The sequence below is a fragment of the Polistes dominula genome, unplaced genomic scaffold (assembly GCF_049000335.1).
Source record: "Polistes dominula isolate Pdom_NZ unplaced genomic scaffold, Pdom_raw_medaka contig_74, whole genome shotgun sequence".
NCBI lineage: Eukaryota > Metazoa > Arthropoda > Insecta > Hymenoptera > Vespidae > Polistes > Polistes dominula.
This window is the reverse complement of record NW_028300953.1, coordinates 1,560,788-1,582,833: the sequence shown is the minus strand read 5'-3', so window position 1 is coordinate 1,582,833 and position 22,046 is coordinate 1,560,788. Positions and strand designations below refer to the sequence as shown.

At 30.2% G+C, this 22,046-nt stretch overlaps 6 protein-coding genes across 14 annotated transcripts; 4 read left to right on the top strand and 2 right to left on the bottom strand.

The window, feature by feature from the left end:
- The first annotated feature begins 1,207 nt into the window (after window positions 1-1,207).
- LOC107064444 (3-hydroxyacyl-CoA dehydrogenase type-2) lies at window positions 1,208-2,723 on the top strand. The gene is made up of 3 exons (XM_015317136.2): window positions 1,208-1,441; window positions 1,727-1,891; window positions 1,996-2,723. The coding sequence occupies exons 1-3, from the start codon at window positions 1,433-1,435 to the stop codon at window positions 2,584-2,586; spliced, it is 765 nt and encodes a 254-aa protein (XP_015172622.2). The 5' UTR covers window positions 1,208-1,432; the 3' UTR covers window positions 2,587-2,723.
- Window positions 2,724-2,911: 188 nt separating this feature from the next.
- Window positions 2,912-4,037, top strand: Dpm3 (Dolichyl-phosphate mannosyltransferase subunit 3). Its single transcript, XM_015317138.2, has 3 exons — window positions 2,912-3,243; window positions 3,324-3,551; window positions 3,649-4,037. Exons 2-3 carry the CDS (start codon window positions 3,324-3,326, stop codon window positions 3,733-3,735), a joined length of 315 nt encoding a protein of 104 aa, XP_015172624.2. The 5' UTR covers window positions 2,912-3,243; the 3' UTR covers window positions 3,736-4,037.
- A 278-nt stretch (window positions 4,038-4,315) lies between these two features.
- On the bottom strand, window positions 4,316-8,302 carry Rad23 (UV excision repair protein Rad23). The gene is made up of 6 exons (XM_015317139.2): window positions 8,066-8,302; window positions 7,906-7,978; window positions 7,381-7,540; window positions 6,993-7,163; window positions 6,525-6,856; window positions 4,316-6,427 (listed from the first exon to the last, which is right to left on the bottom strand). The coding sequence occupies exons 1-6, from the start codon at window positions 8,129-8,131 to the stop codon at window positions 6,147-6,149; spliced, it is 1,083 nt and encodes a 360-aa protein (XP_015172625.1). The 5' UTR covers window positions 8,132-8,302; the 3' UTR covers window positions 4,316-6,146.
- Window positions 8,303-8,668: 366 nt separating this feature from the next.
- On the top strand, window positions 8,669-12,931 carry LOC107064405 (uncharacterized). Its single transcript, XM_015317068.2, has 7 exons — window positions 8,669-9,057; window positions 9,145-10,850; window positions 10,918-11,275; window positions 11,348-11,515; window positions 11,580-11,747; window positions 11,821-12,507; window positions 12,593-12,931. Exons 1-7 carry the CDS (start codon window positions 8,895-8,897, stop codon window positions 12,679-12,681), a joined length of 3,339 nt encoding a protein of 1,112 aa, XP_015172554.2. The 5' UTR covers window positions 8,669-8,894; the 3' UTR covers window positions 12,682-12,931.
- Window positions 12,932-13,464: 533 nt separating this feature from the next.
- LOC107064413 (chromobox protein homolog 1) lies at window positions 13,465-14,233 on the bottom strand. The gene is made up of 3 exons (XM_015317078.2): window positions 14,034-14,233; window positions 13,843-13,965; window positions 13,465-13,699 (listed from the first exon to the last, which is right to left on the bottom strand). The coding sequence occupies exons 2-3, from the start codon at window positions 13,962-13,964 to the stop codon at window positions 13,564-13,566; spliced, it is 258 nt and encodes an 85-aa protein (XP_015172564.1). The 5' UTR covers window position 13,965; window positions 14,034-14,233; the 3' UTR covers window positions 13,465-13,563.
- Window positions 14,234-14,427: 194 nt separating this feature from the next.
- On the top strand, window positions 14,428-21,867 carry Ack-like (activated Cdc42 kinase-like). 9 transcript variants are annotated; one of them, XM_015317054.2, is made up of 7 exons: window positions 14,428-15,204; window positions 15,590-15,682; window positions 15,768-17,345; window positions 17,500-17,745; window positions 17,826-17,962; window positions 18,560-18,790; window positions 19,648-21,867. In XM_015317054.2, the coding sequence occupies exons 1-7, from the start codon at window positions 15,201-15,203 to the stop codon at window positions 21,850-21,852; spliced, it is 4,494 nt and encodes a 1,497-aa protein (XP_015172540.2). In that variant the 5' UTR covers window positions 14,428-15,200; the 3' UTR covers window positions 21,853-21,867. The 9 variants fall into 9 exon arrangements, with proteins under 9 accessions (XP_015172540.2, XP_089028621.1, XP_015172541.2 ...); XM_089172495.1 differs by having other exon boundaries at window positions 15,768-17,354; window positions 17,835-17,947; XM_015317055.2 differs by having other exon boundaries at window positions 15,768-17,354; window positions 17,835-17,962.
- Window positions 21,868-22,046: the final 179 nt, after the last annotated feature.

Below are 22,046 nucleotides of genomic sequence, written 5' to 3'. Positions count from 1 at the left end.
TTTATTATTTTATTAATTTGTATATTGTATTTTATTTTTATTTACGATTATATCATTCATATTTAATCACTTGCGCACAACAGCTTGCGCACTACACTTGGCGCATGACTAGGTTTACGAACGACATCTTGCGTATAATAAATGAAGCAATTTCTCTCTCACTTTATCACTAAATCTTTCTTTTAGAATAATTTACAATAAAATCCTATATCATTTATGAATTCGTTATAATTAATATAAATATAAAGGGTAGAGGTAATGAGTAACATCTCTTATGGGAGAAAATGTGAAAAAGTGTCCAGCGTTTTCTATAAATAACAGTTCAAAAACCTTCCAGAATGGCGCTGGTGTAGACAGAAGGTATGGTATGAATGTAGCAATTGTAAACGAATTGAAGTATGCCGAGTTATGTAATAATGTAGTAAATATAACCTTAAAGAATTATTATGAGAAAACGTGTAGCTAGAGTGATTTTATTTCGTGAACTGTGAATAGTACGTTTATTGATTTTTTATCATTTAATTTTAGGAAAAAGTATCTAAATAAACAGTTATGGGTAAAATTTGTGTTCCTTGTTTATTTCTCAATCCTACTCTAATAATATTTGGCGCTTCCTTTAAAATTTACCCTGAAGCTACTGTGGCGCCACCCTAATTGAATGCATTTCAACGGACACTTTTCATATACAGAGATGTTACTCCTTACCTCTACCCTCCATAATTATAAAGAATACATTCTTGTAAATAAATGTTATGAATATAGAGATTTTTTTATTATTTTACTAAGTATCAAAAATATTCTAGGGACAAATTTAGCCTTAAGGCGAATTTACAATTCTTTATAATGAAATATTCCAATTGAGGAATTTGAATGAACGAAATAGTCCCTAAATTCACACTTTTGATCCACAATAAAAAAAAAACTAATCATTGATAAATTATTCTATAAATAAATTGTTTTATCTTACGAATAATGAAAAAAGAAAATCTTTAAAAAATTATTATAACAGTTATTTTTACATTTTCATATAATATTTCTTATTTACTGTATAATTTATAATTAAAATACATTTAAAAATATATATTACATACTATATACTGATAACATTTTTTTTAAATTTACAGTAGATTAGTGATAAGAATATTATCACTATAATTATAATATTTATTATTCAGCAAGCTTTAAAAATCATTATTTTATTTTAATTTATGTTTAAATGACCGTTGTATTTTTATATCATACATCCGCAAAAAAAAAAATAATAATAATCTGCAAGGATCAATGTCCAAATGATAATTATCTACTATTCATGTACATATTAAGTAAAAACAACTAAATTAGTGCACAGTCTGCTTTTGATCGTGTAAAAAGGAACAACTTGTTTTCTTTGTGATAATATTTAAATAACCGTATTTTACATACTAAAATTAAAATGCTTAAGGTAACTACCATTTTTTTAATACACAACAATAACAATGAAAATTATTATTTCTAACAACAAATAATTTCACGTGATTTAAATTATCTGTAACTACTGTATATGTATATGTATATGTGTGAATTCTTTTCTGTAAATACTGTATATAAAAACAAAGAAAAAATGATAGTACAAATTATAATAACAAATAGAAAACAGTTAAAACGAAAGTTAGGTGTTTTTATGTTAAAAAAATAATAGTTTTATATCTAATAAGAACAAATAATCTGAAATTGAGAAACATTTTAGAATACAGTAGCATTAATAACTGGTGGAGCATCTGGTCTTGGTCGTGGGACAGCTTTAAGATTTATCAAAGAAGGTGCAAAAGTTGTAATTGCAGATCTTCCCAGTTCTAAAGGTCAAGAACTTGCCAATGAGTACAAAGGTCAAGCTTTGTTTGTACCAGTTGACGTAAGTTATTAAAAAATATAACCTTACTTTTGATTACATTTATATTTGATTATAATATTTATATCTAATCAGCCTAATTTTATATATATTAAATATATTTACAGGTTACTTCTGAAGAAGATGTATTAAACGCTTTGAAAACAACTAAAGTTAATTTTGGCAAGTTAACTGCAGTTGTTAATGCAGCAGGTATTGGATATGCACAAAAAACGTATGATTTTAATAAAAATCAAGCACACCCGTTAGATGAATTTACTAAAGTAATTAAAGTAAATACAATTGGAACTTTTAATGTGATAAGATTAGCCGTTGGTCTTATCGGTGACAATACACCTAACGAAGATGGTGAACGTGGAGTTATAATCAACACAGCAAGTGTTGCAGCATATGATGGACAAATGGGACAAGCTGCGTATTCTGCTAGTAAAGGTGCTATCGTTGGAATGACTTTACCAATTGCTCGTGATTTATCCAAACACGGTATACGTGTAGTCACCATTGCACCTGGATTATTTGATACACCCTTATTTGCAACTTTACCAGACAAAGTACGCAACTCTTTATGCAAAATGATACCTTTCCCTCAAAGATTAGGTAAACCTGAGGAATACGCACAACTAGCACAGCAAATTGTTGAAAATCCACTTCTAAATGGTGAAACAATAAGATTGGATGGTGCTATCAGAATGACTTAAAAAATATTATACATTTTTATATTGAAACAGTTGAAGGATATATTTTGAACACAGGGCTATTACTAACTTCAATAAATTTCTTTATACTAATGAAATATGCATTTATAAATATGTTGAATAAAATTATTATTTCTTAATTTTAAAAAGTTTTATCACTCCCTTCAATTGAATCCTATATTGAATTAATACATTCATAAATTAATATAAATAAATATATATTACCAAGGATACTGCATGTTTTGATGATTTTGTACAGTCACCGCGTTAAGCATCTACTGTCGCATTCTGGTGGTCCCGGTAGTAACTAAACTAATTTTATATACGCGAACAGTGGACTTGTGAACTTCTATGTACTTCTGTATTCTTTGATATCAGAATATTAGATTAGATAGATAGTCAGATAATCAACAATATTTTATTTTATAAGAAAAATAATAAAAGTACGACCTAAATAAATAAATCATTTTAAATGTACAAAATTAGTTTATACGTATAAGAAAAAAGAAATACAATATATTATTTACCTACAAGATATGACTTCAACATAATAAATAACATCCTCTTTATCTGACAGTAGAAATCAAAAATACGTGGAAGTGTGTTTAGTGACGAAATTGATATTTAATATTTTTAATTGTATTATATTTGATACGTGAAGTAAGTGTATCATTGATTAATAAACTAACATTTGTCATTAAAATGATAATCAGTAAATATTAATTCAATTTTATTTTCAGATGTCTAAATTAACTGAATGGCTTACCTATACTAGTGTACCTTTAGGTGTTTGGTTAGCAGTAATTACTGGATATATTAAGTTTTCTTATGCTACAGAATGGCAAGAAATATTTTTATTCTTACCTCTTATCACTTTATTAGTATTCGGTTTGTATGCAACCAGTGTCGTCTTATACAGAACATTTACATTCAATGATTGCGACAAGGAAGCAGCTGAACTCAAAAGAGTAATTATATTTGTTCTTTTTTTTTGCTTAAATACACAAAACTCGATAATAAGATCAATGTTATAATTAATTAATATAATTAATATGTATATTTCAGGAAATAGAAGAAGCTAAAAAAGATTTGCAAAAAAAGGTATTTTATCGTGAACATAGTGCATATATTTTGATACTCCGTTGTTATTAAGCATACACTATGAATATATATATATATATATATATATTTATATATTATACACAAGTTTTCAATGAACTATCTAAGATTCTTCTATGATTTACATTTTAACTATTTAAGTGATTTATTGTTCTAATTCATTATTTGTAAATGCATCTCTTTAATGCACAATTTGTGCATTTATTTGTATTTGTTGTTCTATGTAACTATTACATGACCAAGAACAAGAAAAGATACTTTAACTCATCTAATATGATTAAAGTAACATCTGTATATAATTATATTTTTCTTTCTAATAAATGAAGATACATTTATTTAGAGATTGTTCGTTTCCTTTTTAATATTACAAACATATTGAAAATGGTGGAAAGAATCAAAGTTCTGCTGCTTCAAAGTGTTTCTAGATTTAACAACAAAAAATATATAAAATCATCCAATAAATTGGATTCCAATGCTATTTTTTTTCTTTTTTTTTTTTATAATATTTACTAAATTTATTCGAGATAAGATAATTGCTTTTATCTTCTTACTTGCTGATGAATTGAAAATAGAGTATTGTTATACCATTTGTTTGAGAAACAGTCTCCTCCTCAACATTGTTATAATAATATATATTTTCAAAGAAAATTTGCATGTGTGTGTTACACATATCCACGCACACACATTAGTTACATACACGCATGAATGTGTGTGTATATAATATATATATATATATATATATATATATATGTACCATACAATAAAAAAAGAATCCTTAAATATGCACGTATGCATAAAAGAAGAGAGAAGGATTAAACTGAAAATTCAGAAGTTAATCACGCAAATTATATTTAAACGAGCACAATGTTGTTATCCATTTTGTTATGAAGAGAAAAACCTTTTTTTTTTTTTTTTTTTAGTTTCTTTTCTTTTCCATTCTTTTTTATTTCTTATTTATTATTATTATTATTTCTCCGTAAAAGCTCTCTTTCTCATAGATTAGAGTATTAGTTTTTTAATAGCAGTAATGGATGAACAAAAGTCAATTCGTATCTACAATTCCTATATATTGTTCTCTCGCAAAACCGTATATATCTTAAGAATTCTCCAAATTTGTTATACTCACAATTATCTATAGATAAAATTAAAATATTTAATGTTTTATTTTTTTATTTATTTATTTGTGAAAAAACAATATTCTTTATTTAAGAATTAAATAAAAAGTTTGATGCACATACGTACACATTATATATATATATATATATATTTATAAATATATATATTTACGTGTTAATTAAAATTTCATTATAATTCATCAACACTAGAAACTGTATTATAATTCTTACACATTTTAATGGATTGACTTGTTTCAATTTTGTTTGTTTGTTTGTTTCATTGAATGTGCAACTATCTCTTTTTTTTTCTTTCATTTTCGTTTAAAAAATACAAGATATTTTTTGTTTGTTTGTTTGTTTAGTTTATACATATGCGAATGTACATAACATATACAAGATTAATTTCAATGTATATGAAAATGCACCTCTTTCTTTCGCTCTCTCTATCTCTCTCTTTCTTTATCTCTCTCTCTCTCTCCATTGTTTTTACATCAGAAAGTCCATCAAGTGCACAAAGTACATTAATGAACTAGAATTACATATGTATAACCCCTCCATGTATATGCAATTATTTAAATGCATGCATAAAAGGGTATTTGTATTTATTCATTTATTGTTATTTACTGATATCTATAACTATCCTTAGTTTTGAATGTATAAATACAATAAAGTAAACGTATTTTCTATGAACAAACTACAAATATTATTATTAATATTAATATTATTATTATTTTAATATTATTATTATTTATTATTTATTACGTGGACTTTCTTACGTAAAAATAGAATGAAAATTTGTCCAGAGAGTGAAGAAGCAAAAAATTGTTTAACCATAAATACGGCTGTTAATATGACCCATAAATATGAATTATATTTTAATACAAGCTCCAAATGAAATCTTCTTTGTTCTTTTGTTTTGTTTTTTTTTTCTTATAGCCCGCAAGAATAATGTGTGTGTGTATACATGTAGTTTTTAAGGTGAAAATCCATGAATACATGGACATAGCACAACAAATAGAATTTGGATAATCAATATGTGTAATTTTATAGATTTGTTGCATTTCCAGCCATTTTTGTTATTTTTGTTATTTTTTCTTTTTTTTTCTTTTTTTTTGTTTTGTTGATACATTTATGAATATATCACATAAAATTTTTAGCTTGTTGATATACATGTCAATTCTCCTGTATATAATGAATAAAATATCCTAAACATGTACGTATATTTACAAACAAAGCAATCGTAATTACTGTGAAAATAAGTGGTTATGGATGTAATTACCCACTCTTTCTCAGTCCATTGATATTTTAAACTCATACGTATGTATAACTTCAATCATCGAGACTTTGAGATAGCAAAAAGTTAGCAGCAAGATTTTCATTTTTTTCACATGCAAAGTAAGCTTGTACAACTAGGTGTTCAGGAAATCCTAATGCTGTCAACCTATCAATAGCCTCTCTGTCTTGTGGTGTCAATTGAATCATTTCAAAGCCTGATCGGGTGTTGGTAGATCCACCACCACCACCTGAAAGACCACCTGAAGCAGCCGCTGATGCTACTGCTGCTGCAGACACCGGTGTAACTCGTGCGCCTGTACCACCAGTTGTTTCTACTACATTAAAAAGATTTCATTGTTTATGAATACCCAATTAAGGAAGTTATCATTAATAATATTTGCCAAATTTATCATTTAATTTAAAGAAACAAACCTGGCTCATTCAGTATACGTATAAATGCTTCTTGATTTTGTGAAATGTGCTGTAAAAGCGCAGGATTAGTTTGTCCTATTTGTTGAAGCACAGTATTTAACAGTTGAGGATTCTGTTGAATAACTTGACGCATCTGTTGAAATTGTGGTTGCATTCGCAAAAATGCCAAAGGATCTTGACCTTGATCTTGAGGTTGTTCTTGCGCTTCAGCAGGATCCTCTAATGGATCTTCGAACAATTGAGCAGGTATACCTGTCAGAAGATATTCAACTGCCCTATCTGGATTGTTGAAACTTGCTCTTAAAGCTTGCTCAACTTGTTCTCGTTCATATCTAAGAAAAATAAAGTTTATACCAAAATATAAATGCACTTACCTACATTTATATGACAGGTAAATATAAATGTAAGTTATTTATACAAATGTAAATATATACGCGTAAATATAAATTTATTTAATATTTAACTTACCCCATATCCATGATATTGTTTACCATTGTATTGTATTCTTCACCCATCAGCAAGGCACTCTCGGCTTGTCCTCCAGCAGCCGCTGGCTCTGTCACTGTTGATTCTTGCACATTTGTAGGTGGTTGAGAAACAGTCTGAGCAGTGGGATTTGTACTAGGTGGTGGTGCTGAACTATGGCAAAAAATAAGAAATACTATTAAATTACATAAATTATTTATAAAAACATTTACTTTCATAATGAGAACTCTGTAACATAAATATTTACATTTAAAAACATCTGCAAAAGATTGAAGTTTGAAAACCACTGCGATCTTTATGAAATATCATTTCTTGATAATAATTATACTTTTGTTTAACATCATTATATTACATGATGTTATTTAAATACCTGGTAGTTGTGTCTTCTTTGTTGTCACTTTCAACATTGTGCTGTTCTTCAGTTGCAGTAGAACCACTACCAGCTTTAGGTTTTGTAATCATAAGAACTATAAATTTCTTTTCATCGATACTATATTCTGTCAATGGTTTGTCATCTATTAGTATTTTGCCTGAAACAATGACAAGTCAATTTTAATGTTGTATGAATGCATTGCATCAATATATGCAATAATATAAAATGCATATACATATATATATATATATATATGGTATGCATATCTATATATGTATATGTATATATATAGATATTAGAAAGACAAATGATATAGCAATCTTTGTAAAAAGGTTTTAAACTTAACCTGCAATAAATCATATATTATATACAAATAAAAATAATTAAACTAATATTTAATGTTTATATACGTCAAATCTTTTGAAATAACATACATAATAGATTACTATCAATCGTACATGCATAGTTAGAAATATTATAAATTTGAGTAGTAAAAAAGTGAGGTTATGGGCTTGAATTTACCAGCATATATTAACTTCTGATGTTCGGTAGGAAAACCTTCTTGAGTCTCGATGTGTTTTTTAAGTTCTCTTACCTGCAAATAAAAGAAAAAAGAATGATTTGTTTAATTAACTAAAATGAAAGTAAGTGAAATTTAATATCATTGGAGATTTTTACTCACCGTTTCGGATGGGTCAATTTCTACCGTAAACGTTTGTTGTTGTAAATTTTTCAGCGTTATAATCATATTGTAGAATTTTTAAAGAAACAATATACTCAAGTTTTAATGATTAAATGATACTTCTTCAATCTCCTTCAATAAGAATAAAACGAACTTTTGGTTGAAATCTTTTTAGTGATGAGTCGGCACTGCTTTAAGCAGCTCAAAGATGCATAATCCGTGGTATAAAGCGAGAGGTATAACGCAACGTCCTATCAATTTATGAGCATTTTCTTTGATTTCAATTCGGATAGATATAATGCGAGATGGCAGCACTCGCATTATTTTATTTTCATTAAATGACAAAACATGTATTTCAAATTTTGACTTATTGGCAAAGTCAAACAATTTCATGATTATTTTTAATAAATAATATTCTATTTTCATTAATTTCATTAATTTCATTAATTTTTAATAATATTAAAAATAAATTATTTTTATTAACAATTGCTGCAATAAAATTAATCTCGTAAAAATCAAATATCTTCGTAATTAATAAAGAAAAAGAATAATGATATTTTAAATATCATATTTCGCGCCAAATATTTGTTATTTATTTATTTGAATAAAAGAAAGGGTTACGTTAGAGTAATTGGATAAATTAAATGTTCTAGAGATACAAATATGGTGGAGATTATTTTATACATCGTTTTAACCTTTAAAAAACGTGATTCATTTACTTTGATTAAAGTCAAAAAAACAATTGAAAATATTTAAAAAAAAAAAGGTGGTGTGCCAATACTTATTTGATCCACTGTATAAAATATTATTAGTTTAAGAAAAAATAATTATGCAAGTACAATGTCCAAAATGTCAAGCAATAACAAATATAACAGATAGAAGACTTATAAGAGATAATTGTGGACATTTTAAATGTAGAATGTGTATTTTGTTGGAGATAGAAGGATGTACAGATTGTCGTAAGGTTGTTCAACAAACAAATGAAAATTTGGGTAATAAATTATTTCTCTTTTTTATATAATAAATAATATTGATTATTTATATTCAATATATTTTTCTTATTTTAATCATTTTTACAGATGAATTAAAGAGTAAAAGTCATGTTGATGAAGAAACTCCAGTAGCACATGCAGAAGGAAGTTCACCATTAGAACTGGCCATTAATAAAGATTCAACGTGCGTTTACGAAGACAATGTTGACAGTGAACAAGATTTTTATAAATTGACGACTGTAAAGTTAGACAGTGAGGAAAACTCCATTCCTAAGCCTTCTAACCCTTCCATCAAGGACAATGTTGACAGTGAACAAGATTTTTATAAATTGACGACTGTAAAGTTAGACAGTGAGGAAAACTCCATTCCTAAGCCTTCTAACCCTTCCATCAAAGACAATGTTGACAGTGAACAAGATTTTTATAAATTGACGACTGTAAGGTTAGACAGTGAGGAAAACTCCATTCCTAAGCCTTCTAACCCTTCCATCAAAGACAATGTTGACAGTGAACAAGATTTTTATAAATTGACGACTTTAAGGTTAGACAGTGAGGAAAACTCCATTCCTAAGCCTTCTAACCCTTCCATCAAAGACAATGTTGACAGTGAACAAGATTTTTATAAATTGACGACTGTAAGGTTAGACAGTGAGGAAAACTCCATTCCTAAGCCTTCTAACCCTTCCATCAAAGACAATGTTGACAGTGAACAAAATTTTTATAAATTGACGACTGTAAGGTTAGACAGTGAGGAAAACTCTATTCCTAAGCCTTCTAACCCTTCCATCGAAGACAATGTTGACAGTGAACAAGATTTTTATAAATTGACGACTGTAAGGTTAGACAGTGAGGAAAACTTCATTACTAAGCCTTCTAACCCTTCCATCAAAGACAATTTTGACAGTGAACAAGATTTTTATAAATTGACGACTGCAAGGTTAGACAATGAGGAAAACTCCATTACTAAGCCTTCTAACTCTTCCATCAAAGACAATGTTGACAGTGAACAAGATTTTTATAAATTGACGACTGTAAGGTTAGACAGTGAGGAAAACTTCATTACTAAGCCTTCTAACCCTTCCATCAAAGACAATTCTGACAGTAAACAAGATTTTTATGAATTGATGACTGTAAGGCTAGACAGTGAGGAAAACTCCATTACTAAGCCTTCTAACCCTTCCATCAAAGACAATTTTTACAGTGAACAAGATTTTTATAAATTGACGACTGCAAGGTTAGACAATGAGGAAAACTCCATTACTAAGCCTTCTAAAGCTTCCATCAAAGACAATTTTGACAGTGAACAAGATTTTTATAAATTGACGACTGCAAGGTTAGACAATGAGGAAAACTCCATTACTAAGCCTTCTAAAGCTTCCATCAAAGACAATTTTGACAGTGAACAAGATTTTTATAAATTGACGACTGCAAGGTTAGACAATGAGGAAAACACCATTACTAAGCCTTCTAAAGCTTCCATCAAAGACAATTTTGACAGTGAACAAGATTTTTATAAATTGATGACTGTAGTGTTAGACAGTGAGGAAAACTCCATTACTAAGCCTTCTAAAGCTTCCATCAAAAACGATATTGACAGTGAACAAGATTTATATAAATTGACAAATGTAAATATAGACAGTGAGGAAAATTCCATTACTAAGCGTTCTAAACCTTTCATTACTAAAATAGAAACTTTTAGAGAACTACGTACGCAAATACGTTTAGATTATGAGTGCTCAGATTCGGATGACTCTTTAATATCTGATGATGAAAGAGTACATGTTAAAGAGATAGTAAGTAAAATTGCATTGATGTTATTTAAACTCTTATAAGAAAAGTTAATATTTCAATGCAATTTAGATATCAGATACAATGGTTAATTTGGTTAATAAAGAATCATCGAAGGAGAAGGGTAATCGTAGAAAAAGATTTTCTGACGAAAGTCATATATTAGTAATACCTGGAAATCCCGAAAAGTATAAATGTAATATTTGTCATAAAATATTTCTAAATAAAAAAAACAAAAGTTATCACGATGCATGTGTAACTGGAATTAAGCCTTATAAATGTAATATTTGCGATAGAACTTTCGTGAAACATTCTCATTTTCAATATCATGAAAGAACTCACACTGGATATAAACCATATAAATGTGATATATGCGATAAGGCATTTCCACAACAAAACAAATTGAAGAGACATATGATATCACATACCGGTAAGTACTATACTTTGATATACTGCATTTACTTTTTTTTTTATTCATTTTAATCTAATAAAAATATTATAGATAAAAAACCATTTGAATGTCACATTTGTGAGAAGAAGTATCGTAAACATCAAGATTTGAAAAACCATTTGAAAACTCATACCGATTCTGATTTATCTACTTGCACAGTTTGTAATAAAACTTTCAAGTGTTCGGCAAGTTTGACACTTCATATGAAAACACATTCGGGTGAGTCTGATGTTTATGAGTGTGAAGTATATTATTTATCATTAAATTGTAACATTATTTTCAGATATACGACCATATCAGTGTGACCAATGCAGTAAGAGTTTCAAAATTAATGGTTTACTGACACGTCACAAGAAAACTCATCAGAAAGATAAACCTTTCACTTGTGATAAATGCAATAAAGTTTTCGTAACCAAGTTCGAATTAAGACGTCATATTATAACACATACAGGTATATTTTTTATAAAAATTCATCGACAAATAAAAAATAATAAACTCATTGATATATTTTGTAATTTTTATAGAGGACAGACCATATTCCTGCAAACATTGTGGTACTGTCTTCAGGAGGAAAGATAATTTACGACGTCACTTAAGTCATCATCATATGGAAACTTCAACAATTGTTATGAATAAAGTATCAAATGAAAGTAATAAAAGTGAACTAAAAACAAAAAATAAACTTGGCACAGAAAAAGAAGAAAACTTAGAACATAAGAAAAAACGAAAAAAGAAACAAAAATCAATGACTAATGTTATACCAAAATATCCCGATAAGGTTTCAATTGGTGTTACTAATTCTCGTGAACAAATAAACTCTAGGTTAGATCCGATGGGTAATATCACACCAATTATAAGAACAACTAGCGAGCTAAGTAATGCTGTACCTGTTATCTATGGTCCTACTAAAAAATCCAAAGATAAGACTGAAAATAAGAAGACATTTACATATACAGAACCGATACCACTTGCTGAAGCTGTTGTTATAAACAGAAGAATCGAAGAGAAGTTATATCCTCAAAATACGTCTCGTCATGATTATTATTTAAGTGATTATTTAGATATTCCTTACATGCAACATCACACCATGGCATCTACATCGATGTATGCTAATCCTTGTATGAAAAATAATAATTCCAATCTGAATGATCCATCCTCTGAATCAACAGTGACAAGTGAAGCTACCTTTACATGCCAAACTGCAGAATCAGGTAAAATTAATCCAGAAAAAGATTTCAATTATTTATTCAAAAAGACTTGCATTTAAAATAACCAATGATGTTGATGTTCTTAAAGGTGACAATTTGGTTAATACTGAAGAAAAGAAACAAGAACAAGCAAACTATGTCATCACTATTAAAAAGACGCGTGATAGATCTTCTTAACTTTAAGCTTTTTTGACTAAAAACGTGAATCTTTGTTCGACAGTTTCGAAATGCCGTCAGTGACGGCCCCGACTGCAAAGTATTAATATACTAATAGTATATATAACAATAAATTAGTAAGAATTTTTATCAAGAAAAGAAAAAAATGGATGGTATTCAATTAACTCTTGATAACTTTATAAAGGAAACACTTAAAAACACTTCAACTTCATTTTGTATACATATCGATAAATAAATACTTCAAAATACAGTTTTTGGTACATATTTTTGTACATCTCTCTACTTTTGAACATTCAACATTCGCACACACTTTCCAGGAACCAATTATGTGCGAATATTAAAGGCCTACTGTATCCAAAGTATAAAAGAAAAAGATGCATCTATCTTATCAAATAGATTACATATTAAAGTTATTATACTATGATTTTACCATGGAATTTTCATCCACCTGTTTATAATAAAGTTATGTATATATACATAATCAAAATCATTTTAAATATGAATTAAACTTATACACTGATAATTGTTATATAGATATATGACTTATATGTATATTTAAAAATTTCATATTAACAAATAAATGAATACAAAAGAAAGACAAATAGAAAAAAAGAGAAAATGTCATTCGTTTAAAATAAGATATTAAGATTTAGACAAATTTTTACAGATTTCAATTTTAATCGAATAACACTTTGCGAAAACATTGGGATATAAACTGACAAGAGAATATAATTGATTGATCTTTCATTTCTCAACATTTTGTTCTTTCTTTTCTTTTATATATATATATATATATTATAGAAATTTATAAGGAAATAGATTTATTTTCTAATATATATTATTTAATAATATGTAATATAAAAATTGGAGTGTGTGTGTGTTTTAGTTAGGTTTTGATTTTCTGTTTGTCGAAGTAGTATGCCAAGTTAATCTTTCTTGATAAAATTGAATAACAACTTGTGGACACATAACGTTAGCTTCTTTTGCAGGTACTAAATCTGATTCATCCGTTCCTTTCCTACACAAATATAAAATTTGACGTATAGCATTCATTTTGTTGTCACAATATTTGACTTAAATTTTATATAGAGATAAATATTAAAATAGAAAAGTAAAAAGAAAGAAAAAAAGGAAGAAACATGTAACACGAAATTAGCTGACCATTTCATCAAAAACATTAATTCACCACTGGAATCAGTTGCTCCAATAATACTATCCGGTTCCAATTTTCTATTAAATCCATATAATGGCTTTGTATTACCTATTTGCTTTTTTTGATTCATACTAAAATACAATAAAAATAAATGATGTTAAATAATATGTATGAATAATACACTAATTATTAAACGCACCTGTGAACAAAAGTTAAGGACAATGGGGAAGAAAGTACCAGAAAAATAATGCACTTTGGAAGACAATACTTAATATGTAAAGTTACTATTATTATTTAAACGACATTAATTAATATTTCATTTGATTCTAATTAAAACTGCAAATTAATTGCCAAGAGTGTTTTTCTAGGATGTTTGGAAGACAACTTTGTTTTTCTGACATATAGACTCTCCCGCGTGAGTAAAATACCAGAGCCTTACGCAAGTTGGCGCTTCGATCGTTAATCTCTATTGGTCAATGCAACAGCACGTGGAAATATCAACCAATGAGATTATAATTAAAAAAGGAAGCTTACGCGAAGGATATCGTGACTTGTTATGCTTACATGTGGGTAAGCCGATTGATGCCGAGTATGAACGAAAACAACCGATGTGCAATGCTGCTATGATGGATCTGTCGATCAGTCGCAATGTATGCTTTTCATCGGTAATAACAGTTAGGTGCAGTGATAGTAATTGCACTAGAAACACGGCATTGGTTAATGTTACGAATCGTGTATATACGTGTCATATAAATTAGCGTTCAGTGCGAAGTATAGAAAGCCGTTTCGTCGTCTTGGTAAAAGAGTTAGACAAGCAGAGACAAACACATAGATATAGAAGGGTGAGAGGAAGGAGAGATAGAAAGAGAAAGATAGAAAGTGAAACTTGCAAGGGATACGCGTCTCGCGCACGAGCTTTTATCGTTCGTTTGATTTCGGTGGTTAAAAAACGAAACGTTTAAAAAAAAAAACCAGAAATAAATAAATATAATCAAAATCTAAATCAAAAAGGTTATATCGAATTGAAAGGGTTATGAAAGGAAAGAAAGATTTAATAAAAGAAGGGGTGAAATAAGTGATAAAAATGTTAGTTGAGAAAGCGAATAAGAAAGGCTGAAGAGAGCAAAGACCGGTCGATTGGTGGTGTGTGGTGTGGTGGTGGTGGTGGTGGTGGTGGTTGGTGGTCGTGATCGTGTCGTGTTGTGTCGCGCGCGCGAGACAAGAAACAAAAGAGAGAAGGAAAGAAGAAGGAGGAAAGAAGGAAGAAAAGAGGAGAAGGAGGAGAGGAAGCCGCTTTGTAACTCCCCGAATTGGAGGACGGCCCTCGACGCCGTTGGCAAAGCGTGTATCTTCCTTGCAGCGAAGAATGGGTGAGTACGCGGTACGAAGTCACCATTGATTATAAATAAAATCTTTCTATTTAAGGCCGTGGGGCGTGTCTTTCGTGGAAATATGAGTTCAGAAAGAAAATAGAATTTCTGAAGAAATTCGAAGATTCTATTCCTTTTTCAAATATTTCATGCACTTGCTCCAATACATTTTCAAACTTTTCTTTTCACTCTCCTATCTTCTCTCTCATAGGTTTATTTCTTTTTAATCTTCTATACATATATATTTAAATATGTATTTATATATATATGTGTGTGTGTGTATGCATAATATATTAATAAACAATGTTATATAGTGTCAAGTATTGTGAATTTTTTGTTATAATTTAGAATTATTTAATTAAGAATGCATTTTTGTAATAAATAGATGCACAAGGAGGAATGTCGCGCAACGTCGGTCCTGGACTTTATGAATTTCTTATGGAGGCTGAATTGCAACAGTATTATCCTGGTATACGGGGTAAGTTTATTCAGATTTGATTAATCTTTCATCTAAATTTAAATACATTTTATATTAATCTGTTTTTTTTTATTTGATCATTTAGGGGACCTTAAAGTTCAAACGACAGCACAATTAAAATATGTAACGGAAGAAGATTTAAATGCTATAGGAATGAGTAAACCTGAAATGAGACGCTTAAAAAAGTATTTTCAAAAACACTTTCCACAAAATTATCTTTCCAAATTTAAGAAGATGTTATTACCAAAGCGTGAAGAACAAACACCAAGTGCTCTTGGTATGTTACCGGAAGAAAGACAAGATAGGCCTCCTGTACGTGTTCCTAACAAACATATGATTCCTGCTGATGCAATAATAGTAAACAAGGAATTGGGAACTGGAGAATTTGGAGTTGTGCAACAAGGTGTATGGACAAACGACGGTGAAAGGATACAAGTTGCAATAAAGTGTTTATCGAGAGAAAGAATGCAGAATAATCCTATTGAATTTTTAAAAGAAGCTGCCATTATGCATTCTATCGATCATGAACACATAGTTAGATTATACGGTGTAGTTTTGGATACAAATTCATTGATGCTCGTAACAGAACTAGCACCCTTGCGTTCTCTATTGGAATGTTTAAAGGAACCAAGTTTACGAGCAAGTTTTCCTGTTCTGTCGTTGTGTGACTTTGCTGTCCAAATAGCTGATGGAATGCAATACTTGGAAGCTAAGAGATTAATACATCGAGATTTAGCTGCAAGGAATATTCTCGTGTTTTCTAAAAACAAAGTCAAGATATCAGATTTTGGATTATCTCGAGCACTTGGTGTTGGTAAAGATTATTACCAAACTAATTTCAATGTTAATTTAAAATTACCAATTGCTTGGTGTGCTCCTGAATGCATATCCTACCTGAAGTTTACATCAGCTAGCGACGTATGGGCATATGGTGTAACACTTTGGGAAATGTTTAGTTATGGTTTCCAACCATGGGCTGCATTGACTGGTCATCAAATATTGGAAGCTATTGATGAACCTAACTTTCAAAGACTCGAACAACCAGAATGTTGTCCAAAAGATTATTTTTCTTTGATGCAACAATGCTGGCAACATGAACCATCCAAGAGGCCAAAGTTTTCTGAATTAATTAATTTATTGCCAGATTTAAAACCGGAACAAGTTCAAGCTGTACAGGACAGTACGGAAACTGGACAATTAGTTTATAGACAAGGTGATATAATAACAGTGTTGGATAAAGGAAGTAGCAATACAATGTGGAAGGGTGTTTTAAATAACGGTAAAACAGGAATATTTAATCCTGCACACACAATAGCTTATCTCGGTTCGAATTTACCGAGCAACAAGCCAGGAGAATTTACAAGAGGCGATGGTAAAAATGCATTTTCATCTCAACGAAGAAAAATTCGTACGGATATGATATCTTCCCCTCAAGGCGATTTAAAACATACTGGTCACGTTGGACTGGATGGCGCATATTTTGGTGATATCAGTTTTCTCGGTGGCAAGTACCCACATTTACCACGTCAAGTGGTAACCCCATATAAACCCCAAGAAGATGTTACGGATAATTCTAGTCAAATTTTAAATCAAGATGTAAGAAGCTTAGAAATAGACAGAGAAACTTTGAGGGATAGCAGGGCTTTGCAACAAGAACAACAAAGTAAACATGGTAGTTTTTATGTTTCTTTTCTTTTCTTTTCTATTTTATTAGAGGGTCTGTTTCTGTTTATTAACAAAAAAAGAATGAAATAGTTTTTATTTTTTATGTAAAGAATATTAATATCACTTTCTTATTTTTTTTATACTTTTTACAGACAATTTATGGTCAGACGTTAATTCTGAGATGTGCCAAATGGGAAATATTCCCAATGCAAGCAAACAACCCGCTGTTGTATCATCCAATGCGATTGGTAATATCGAAAGTCTTGGAGCTGATCACGAATATCATGAGATCAGTGACGAAGAAAATCAAGATAGTCCACTAAGATTTGACAAAACGCTTAACTTTGATTTTGGTCCAAGTCTTTTAGCTGAGATGGATCAAATGTTTAGGTCTCTAGGTAATTAAAATAGACATTTTGAATGTTTGATTATTCCCTTAATGATTGTTAACACATATATTGTGATATCATCATAAAAGGTTCTTCAGCTCCTCCACCACCACCTGGACATCCTTTGCCTACCGAACATGAATCGAGTAACGCAAGAAATGAACTTCGAGAAATACAAGCTAAACAATGCAGCAAGAAGAAACAAGCGACCGTGAGTCCAATAAATGTACAGTAATCTTTTATTATTTACAATCATACGTTTGTTTGTACTTTGTACATTAGTGATCATTAATATTTGATTATTTATTATTTGCTGCTCATTTTTATATATATCTATATATATACACATATATTAGTTTGTATAAATGTTTACATATATATATTTAGAATTACTTTTTAATTTGATAATATTTTTACTTGTACATTTGTTATCATTTATATTTATCCACACATTTATATTTATGTCTGTATTTAGGTTTATACATATTTGTATTATTTATATCTTACCTGTATTGTGAGAACACATTAGTTAAGGAATAAAACTTAATAAACTTAACTAGAAGAAGAAGTCAAGGAAAGGTTTGACGTAATGAAAGATAAAAAGGAAAGGAAAGGAAAGAAGGAAAAGAGTATAACATTTGTTCGAGTGTGTGTCAAAAAACTGATATTAATATCTTTCGCGGATATTAACTTGTATAATATCAATATCATACAGTTCTAGTGCAGTCTTCTAAAGAATTGAGATCTCAAATCTAAAGATCAAAAAGATATCAAGTTAGTAGAGTTGACTGATGGAATCAGTAAACGTTTATCTTATATTTAGGTGAAGCCTATCTCAGCAGCCGATCAGAAAACACTCTACTCGGCCATTGCTATGGCACAGGAATTGACAGCACGTTCCATGACAGATCTTGAACATCCACCGGAGTCTCCCCGAACACCCGCCAGTCCTTCAAGACGCAGAAAATTCTCTTTTAAGTTGCCACATCAACACAGTCCCAAACCAGACAGACGACACTTTTCAGAAGAAGCTGCCAGAATACCTGACATGCAGGTACATTGAAACAATTTTTGTTTGGTTACTGGTTACTGGTTACCTCTATACTTTTATGAGAAAAATTTACACACAACATTAAAAAGAAAAAAAAGAAAAAACAATAAGATTTTATTTCTAAACGAAGGAAAAGAGAAATTTATTTTATAATCACTTTGTGTTATTATTCTATTCCTTCGTTTTGTTTTCAACGAAATTACACAGTTTTATTACATACCAAATTCTTCACATCATCACCACCACCAACAAGTCCAACGGATTAACGAATGTTGAAAAAGAAATATCAATTGTCACGTTTTAACATTCTATTTTTCAATTTTACATTTGACTATTCTCTCGATTGTTAAAAACTGTTATGGAACAGAGTTAATTCCTGCTGTCACTTTTGCTCAAAAAGTAGGTATGCATTACTAATCTTTTAGTTAGGAACATTTTTAATTAAACTATAATTAATTAACATATATATACATATATATATATATATATATATTTAACTTTTTCTCAACGAAACTAATACTACTTTCATTTCTCCTATCCCCCCTTTTCCTTTTCTAACTCATCGTTTGATTTGTCACATTTTACATTTGTTTCTTTCTTATCGCTTATTTATATTTATTTATTTAATTAATCATTTATTTATTTATTTATTTATTTATTTATTTATTGCATTGCTGATTTAACAAAATCTTTTATTTTTTTATTTTCCATATTACATCTTTCGAATCTTCGCATAAATATGATTTTTCATGTGAAAATTATGCTTGTCTCGTAACATTGTTCTTGTTCTGCATGATTCTATCTAATCTCTTGTTGTATCTAACAAATTAACATAATATTATGCATGCAATAATATAAAGTGGCTATGTTCGAGTCTACAATCACTATCTTCTACGGTATCTAGTATAGAATCTCTTGGTGCTCCATCAACTTTAAAACTGCCTTTGTGGGACAAAGCCTCAGCAGAGTTTTGCTTTGCTAAATCTCGCGAACTTCTAACTAAACCAAGTGCCTGGACCTCTTACATGGATATTGAATTTGATGCCCATTTATTGGACAATGCAGCAACTAAACAAAATCTCGTTAAATCCAGCGAATTCCTTGAACATGGAAACAGGAAAAGTGGTAGTTACAATTGCGAAAATGCAATTGACATTAATCCTAATCATAACCTTAAACAACACAACGGCACGGTATCCTTTAAAATGGAAAATCCTAATCTTGACTTCCCACGTGAACCTAAACGGATATCAACCAGTTACGTTGATCGTTATTTCGAACAACCGAAATATTTTGACGAGGACAGTGCTCTGAGTTGTTCCGTCGACAAAGCTTTGCGTTTCACCGATGAGAAATCTGATAAATTTGATAAATTGAATAATTTGGAACATTCCGTTAGATCTTCTTACGTTAGCAACATCCAAGAACAAAGTTCCATGATGACTAGTAACAGATCCGGTCAACAACAGTTATATCAAAATAACAAAGTTGATAATTGTGAACAAACCTTGCAAGATAAGACAAATTCGACGAATTTCGAAGTGGCTCGAGAAGAAACGCCGAATTACGACTTATTGAAAGAGAAAACGGCAAATCTTGATTCTTCTCGCAATAAACCAGTTAAATTTGAATCTCAAAGAGAAAAGATAAGTAATCTTGACGTTGGAACGAGACCGAAATTGTCGAGTTCTTTCAGCGATTCTTCCAAAGTTAATATAACAGAATTTACTAAGAAGATTGACATAGCAAAAGCAAGAGCTGCCAAAGTTACTTTTGTACCCAGATCGAATCATCCTGGTCAAGAAACTAAAAGTATCGTTTATGGTTCATCCGATAGCATTAAAACAAATGTACAAACTGGTACGTCAGATACCAGTTCGACTACTGCTAGAGGAAACGTGGAAACTGTAAGAATAAATATTCAAAGTTTTCGTAAAATTGAACAAAATCAAAATGGTTTCGATTCATTCCCGTTTGTAATATCGAACAATCCGTTGTTTATCGCGGAATCAGAGAAGAAGGAATCACCGATATACAGCAGTTCGGAAAGTTTGCGGGTTAATTTTCAACGCCTTAGGCGAAAGTCTGATGCCGAGGCCAATAGTCAAGTTGAATTGAGTAGCAAAATACTTGCTGAAAAATATCAACGAGAAGTATCAGGTTTGGAGAGCGTTAAAAGTTATCTGGACTCGAAGAAGGGTCAAGGATTGAGTTTAGGATTAGGAAAGTTGACACAAAATATGATGCAACTTGGAAAGAATATCAGTCAAAATTCGATGTCCAATAAATCAATGTTACCAAATATGAGAAAGTTGGATTTGCCTAGTCAATCTCAAGTACCTTTTCGTAACTTGAACATTCCACTTCAGAAACCAAAGCATTTGGATTTGAATATACCGTTGCAGAGTCAACAACAGCAACAACAACAACAACAATCGAGTGCTGTTAAATTAAATATAACGCAGAAAACTAATCCACCAACTAGTCCTAGTATACATCAACATATATTGGAACCACCAAAATTGTATCAAAACGAAACAACTAGGAAAGAATTACCAAAGTCTGAATTATTAGTAGAAAAATTGACAAGCAATACAAATGTTTATCGACACAGAACTTCGTCGTTATCTGAGAATCGAAAACCACCTATAAAGAACGTCCGCAGATCGTTTCATCCTCGAAACGATTCTAGCGAGGATTCCGATTCGGTTTCTCATTCAGAGACAGATATAAGAAGTCGTTTGCGTTACAAGCGTCGTAGCAAAAAAGTCCCACACAGTTTGAGGCTAAACTTTAAGAACAAAGGACAATTTCTTCATCCAGATTCGGCTCGAGGATTTTCCTCAGTGGAATTGTGTGGAAAATCACCGCCACCTTCTACGAGTTTCCTCAATTCCTTATCCCCACCCTTTTCTTCTAGAAACAACTTGCTTTCTTGGCCTGAAAGTGCACCAAGTTCTAGCTTAACCTTTACTAGTAATTCCGATCTAGATTCTGACACTAGTTCGGAGTATCCAGAATTTACCAACGACATATTAACCTTCCCACCTTCTCCAGCTCCTTAAACAATGAACGAGCACGAAAGATCGAGTCGCACGATGGACAAATGAAAAAGATATGCATAAAACATTATTCGGGAAAAAGGAATCATGAAACATATACATATATTTATGCCTAGCGTACATAGCATGCTTGCATGTTCTTCTTTGTTATCTCGATCATCCAACAATATTAACCGAGTAATAACTTTGGCTTTATC